General features: G+C 37.2%; 1 protein-coding gene across 1 annotated transcript; it reads right to left on the bottom strand.

The window, feature by feature from the left end:
• Positions 1–3,877: 3,877 nt before the first annotated feature.
• Positions 3,878–4,819, bottom strand: LOC140604453 (olfactory receptor-like protein OLF3). Its single transcript, XM_072775723.1, has one exon. The coding sequence runs from the start codon at positions 4,817–4,819 to the stop codon at positions 3,878–3,880; it is 942 nt and encodes a 313-aa protein (XP_072631824.1).
• Positions 4,820–6,197: the final 1,378 nt, after the last annotated feature.

The following is a 6,197-nucleotide window of genomic DNA, read 5'->3' as shown; positions in this document are numbered from 1 at the left end:
AAATAATGCTTTGATCTAGTACAGAATTTTTCTTTACTAACATTACTCTCAGGTATTTATAAATAAATATTATTCTCCTGTCATCTAAAATTGCAAAGACTGATTACAGCTGTCATAGGCAGACTTCTAATTTGGCCCCCAGGATTCCCACCTCTTGGTGCCCATGCCCTGTAGAGTCCCCTTGCCTTCAATATGAACATGACTTGTGAATAGGATGGGATTTCACTCCTGTGATAATGTTACACTACATGGTAAAGGGAATCTTGAAGATGTAATTAAGATTCCTCATCAGTTGACTTTTATTTACTCAAAAGAGAGATTATCCTCAGTGAGTCTGACCTAATTAGGTGCACCCTTTACAGGTATTCAGGCTTTCCTAGAAGTCAGAGACTCAACGGTAGAGATTCTTCTGCAGTTCTTGAAGAAGCAAACCACCATGTTGTAAGGACAGAGACATGTAGCAAAGCCATGGAGGTGATGTCTAGGAGATTATTACAAATGCTCTCCCACTAACAACAAGCAAGATAATGGGCACCTCAGTCAGACAACTGCAAGAAAATGAGTTCTTCCAACAGCAAGTGATCTAGGAAATGGAATCTAGATGAGGTCATAGCTCCAGCCGACACCTTAACCTGAGCTGAGTGAGATTCTGAGCAGACAGTGCAATTAGGCTGTGCGTGGACTTCTGACCAGCAGAAACAGAAATTTGTGTGGCTTTTAGCTGCTAAATGTGTGGTAATTTGTTACACAGCAATAGAAAATACATTTTCTAAGTGACCCTTTCGTTTTGTTTATCTTCTAGATCTTTATAAACTTTCATTACACTTGAAATTCAGTTATTTCACCAATGCAACTATAAACTTTTTTTTCATATGGCAAGACTCTTTCATTCACAGTATCAGATCCTCCTTTATTTAAATGAAGTTTTCAGTAGTTACAGTTAATAGCAGAAAAACTAAGCAAGGAGTGAATTAAAATACTAAAAACAAAGTGAAAAATTTGAGAAGTTCATGATATTTTAAGTAAAAGGCCTAGAAAAAAGCCAAGCTTCCCTTTAGAGAAGATCTGATGTTAATGCACAGGTAAAAGGGGCAAGATAGAAGGCTAAGCTTATCTTTTCATCAAAGTGGCCTTTGGATAATAAAGGAAGAAAAAGCACTCACCCCCAAAAAATAATAAGATTTCCTCCTATAATGCACAAAAGAACAAACTAGCTATTTTAAATTAATTGCACTCATCCGGATTCTGAATTTTATCCTAGGATTCTAGAACACTAGTATAGGCTATTTCACTGCCCTCTGTTGTAATCTGTAAGGAACCACGGAAAATAGGATCTGCACCAGGAAGTTAAGAACAAAAAATGTGGAGTATTTTTACTTGAAATTTTCAAAATTATCAGGAGGATGAATTTGAAAAGACGGGCATATTAGCTTGACAAAATTCTAGGATTAACTATCAAGCATTGTGAGCATTTAGTAGCCTATTGTTAGCACTCATCAGAAACAAGATGGAGTTCATTATGAACAATGCATACTAACCATGCTTTCCATATTGATAGGTTGGTAGGTTGATATAAAAGTTTTTTTTATTTTTTATAACAACACAGTGTATAGATTAGTTTTGGTTAGGACAGAGCTGATAGGCTGATAGTTCACAATGCGGTGCTATTATTTGTTATGGCTTTAATTATGTCCCACCAAAATTCATATGTTAGAGTCCTAACCCCTCGTACCTCAGAATATAACTATATTTAGAGATAAGGCCTTTAAAAATATATTTAAGGTAAAATGAGGTCATATGTGCAGACCCTAAAACAATATGACTGGTGTCCTCATAAGAAGAGGTGGTTAGGACACAGACATACATATCCATACAGAAGAAAGACCATCTGAGGACACAAGAAGGCAGCGACCTGAAAGCCAAGGAGAGAGGCCTCCAAGGGAACAATGCTATCAATCCCTTGCTACTGGATTTCCTGCCTCTAAAACTGTGGGAAAATAAATTTCTGTTGTTTAAGCCACTCAGTCTATGATATTTGTTATGGCAGCCCTATCAAACTAATACAGCATCTACTCCTCACCAGACATCTTCAAGGAGGGCTGAACAGACCAACAATTTCACTATAGTTGACTCAGTCTGTACTAATGTCACATTCAACCATTTCAGGTGATGGTTGACCACTTGCCAGTCTTTCCCTCTGTCCTTTCCTCTCCCTTTATTCCAACCTTATTAATGTCTAGAGCTCTAGCCTAAAAGATAGAACTAGATTCACTGGGGATCTTAAGTTGTGCTTTGAAGAACATACTCTTGAGATGCTAAAGATTCCTTGTTACTAAATGATGAGTCTAGAAGAATTTTACAGAGGCATTGGCATTGGTTTTGATGTGTAGGATCATTTTTTACTTTACCTGACAGCCATCCTTGCAGAGGTTCTAGAGGACCAAAGATTAGTCCAATATAAACACCTTCAAGTTACATATTAACATCCCTGGGGATGCACAAGATCTGGGCATAGGAAGTACAAGAATAGACTTCACTTCCAGATAATAAATAGATGGTGCTCAAAGCATCAGGAATTGTTGTTATGCGAATTTAGCACACTTATATGCAAGCAGGCAAGAACCAGAATATAACAATTAAAAAGGTATTTGACAAAGTCTTATTATATCCTTCTCGATACAATGATTGAAATAAGCTTGAATAATCTATTTTAAAGTAGATCTAAAAGCATATACAAAATCTGCTCAATAAAGGTTTTCAATGTGGAAGTAGGTTCACAGGGATATAAAATTGACATGTAGTACTTAGTAATTCTTTTTATAAGTTTTTCTGTTTATTATGTCTATGAAACAGAAATAGAAAGTAAGCTAATGGAATAAATTTGAGAATCAAGATTTAAAATATTCTTAGTGGGTTGGTGTGATGCCTGAAAATCAATAAGAAAATTAGTAGAGCTAAATATAAGCGTCTTCATTTAAGTTTTAACAAAATAAGAATGCAGTGGGTATGGAGATTTTGTAAACAGTTTATAGGAAATAGGTCTTGGGAAATTAGTTAAATAAAAAACTATAGTTATGAATAATTTTGGAAATAATGGTGATGCTTGCACAGTATTGAGAAAGTAATTAATGTCCCTGAATTGTACCCTTAAAAATGGCTAACTTGGCAAATTTTAGGTTTTATATATATTTTGCTACAATAAAAAAGACTATTGTGAAGCCAAGAATATTTTGCATATTACAAGCAAATTTGATTCTTGAAAAGCAAATGAGAGCCAACATACCTGGGTGAACAAATATTGCATCATATATTATTTATTTCAGAATATTATATCATACTCTAGACTAAGACACAAATGGTGTTAAAATTCTAAAGCTGCCATCATTTGAGAAAGAGTTAAAAAAAATCATTTGTGGTTATCCAGGGGGAAATAATGTTGTTCTACAAATAAATGGAACACTGTCATATAGAAAGAGGAACAGACATTCTCCATTCTGCTCTACCAGGTAAAAGTTGACCTAACTGATGGAATTCATCTCTCTATTTATTCCACACCAGGTCTGCTGGATGAAGCTGCAGATCCGTTTCTTCATACCTTGATATACTAATAAAATTTTTTTAAATGGTCAGATGAAGTCTAAATACCGCTGGATACCTGAAAGAAGATGATCTAAGAAGAGGCTCTCTTGTGGACCACTGACATGTGACTTATCTTGCATTGGCCTATATAAGGAAATTAATTAATCAGGTGGAGGGATGTTTTATCCAAACACAAGGCCATATTAGTCTTCTTTAGTGTAAATGTGGGAGTCCTATATACCCTCAGCCGATCTTCTTTCTGGTTTTGATGACAGCTAACAAGAAGATTTTACAGCCTTTACTCTTTATCTCTGAATTTCTTGAGAACCTTTTGAAGAGCAGCCATAACTTCCTTATTCCTCAAGCTATAGATCAAGGGGTTCAACATAGGCGCCACCACAGCATAGAATAGAGCAACCATCTTCTCCTCTTCCACTGAAGAGGCTGACCGTGGACCCAAGTAGGTGAAGATGGTAGCCCCAAAGCACATGCAAACCACAGTGAGGTGGGAGGCACAAGTCCCAAAGGCTTTGCTACGTCCCTGAGTAGAATGGATATGCAGAATGGTAATAACTATACGACCATAGGAGAACAGAACCAGGGAACAGGGAAGCATGATCACCAAAAATCCTGAGGTGGCCACCATGACCTTGTTGAAGGAGACGTCCACACAAGCTAGCCGTAGCACTGCTAGGGTCTCACAGGCAAAGTGATTAATAACATTGTGACACAAGGGAAGCCGGAATGTAATGATTGTTTCCATCAGCGAATTTGTGAAACCAGCCACCAAGCAGCCGGCAGCCAACCCCAGGCACAGCTCTCCATGCATGATGACTGTGTAGTGCAGTGGATGGCACACTGCCACATAGCGGTCATAGGCCATGGCTCCCAGCAGGAAGAACTCAGACCCACCCAATGCCAAGGAGGTATAGAGTTGGAGCACACAGTTATAGAATGGGATGGACTTCTGGGCTGAGAGCAGGTGGGCCAGCATTTGTGGGGCAATACTATTTGCATAACAAAGGTCCACAAAGGATAAAACACTAAGGAAGAAGTACATGGGGTTATGAAGCCTGCTGTCCAGTCTGATCAGAAGAAGAATGAGGACATTTCCCACAAGAGTCACCAAGTACATGGTCAGGACCAGGAGAAAGAGGAAGACTTGAGTTTCCCAGTCACTGGACAATCCCAGCAGAACGAACTCACTCACCCATGTCTGGGTTTTATTTTCCTGGCCCATGAGTTTCTGAGGACCAAATTCCAAAGATGTTGAAAAAATAAATCATTGAAAACTCAGGATTGGAAGGGTAGCTTTTAGACCATATGGAGAGCCTACTCATCTGAACTGAAAGTTCTTCTAGAACATCTCAGCCAAATCATCATCCAAACTCTGCTTGAAGGCATCCATAGATGAAGAACATAATGGGACCCAGCTGTGCAGCTAGAAATCAAGGAGTAAAGAAGTTACATTCTTAGAACTCAATTTATTGGAATGTAACTTCTTCCCCAAAACATCTGCTCTTAAATGGAAGAAGGAGATTAATGAAGTATTTAGACTTAAAATCCTACTTAATTTAGTAGTTATTATAGAGAATTCATGTATTTTTGGTGAAAGAAAGTTTTTGGTTCACATGAAAGATATTTTTTCTGAATTCTGAATGATGTTCAGTCCCACTTAACTTCCTTTTGTTTATTGGGTTTCCCCTCTAGATATCTTAGACACAACCCTACTTACCCCTCCTCAGTAGAATACATCCATGAAACCCTGGATATTTTCAATAATATTCTTATATTTTTATTAATAAATGATTTTGAATGTACTTGCCCTTTGAGAGTGACAAGTGGAAGGCCTCCTCTCCACTTAAATCATTACCAGTGGCTGCACAAGGTGAGATCAACCCAAGAAGGCCACTGCCAAGAATCAGGTATTGCATGAAGATAAAGTATACATAGCTTCTAGAATTCATCTCCTGTGTTCCTCAAGGGGAGTTTAATAAAGTATTTGATCATGTGAGGTTATTACTTAATAATAATGCTTTCTCAAGGAAGGAACAGCTCATTCATTTCTTAATATAACATTGATTAGTCCTCGCCATTGAAGATAGGATACGTCAGGTAGTTAATTACAGAACATGATGACATAGGCAGTAATTCTTTGACCCCCAAACAAAATTCCTTTCTTTTTCCTTTTGCTCACTTACAAAAAGAAGGATCCTGATAAGAGTCTGAAGTCTTAGAGACCATTTTAGTGACAATGCATGAAAGATATACATAAAAGACTATTACTCCAACGGTTCCTAGCTATTCATGCTATAATTATAGATGGATAACAGATTATAACTGAATTTATCAAAAACTTGCACTTTCAGCCTAAAAAACTTAGAATAATTGTTAGAGATCCTACTTCTTATAACATAAGTGGTTGGGGACTTAAGATTTAAAATTCCCTGTCATGAAGATAGCAAAATTCAGACCATTAGTGATAAAATATTCAGGATTTAGCACTGTTTTGAATAAGATCCAAAGTGCCAAGGAATTTATTAAAAACTGAGCTTTTAAAAATTGGGTGTCATACATAAAGTAGTGGAAATGATCAAACGGTGTCAGAAACCCATTCA

The sequence above is a fragment of the Canis lupus genome, chromosome 15 (assembly GCF_048164855.1).
Source record: "Canis lupus baileyi chromosome 15, mCanLup2.hap1, whole genome shotgun sequence".
Lineage (NCBI taxonomy): Eukaryota > Metazoa > Chordata > Mammalia > Carnivora > Canidae > Canis > Canis lupus.
Note: the sequence above shows the minus strand (reverse complement) of the source record. Positions and strands in the feature narration are given on the sequence as shown.

Excerpts from the sequence above, each read along its gene's own strand:
- LOC140604453 (XM_072775723.1), bottom strand. The coding sequence starts at position 4,819 with ATGGGCCAGGAAAATAAAACCCAGACATGGGTGAGTGAGTTCGTTCTG.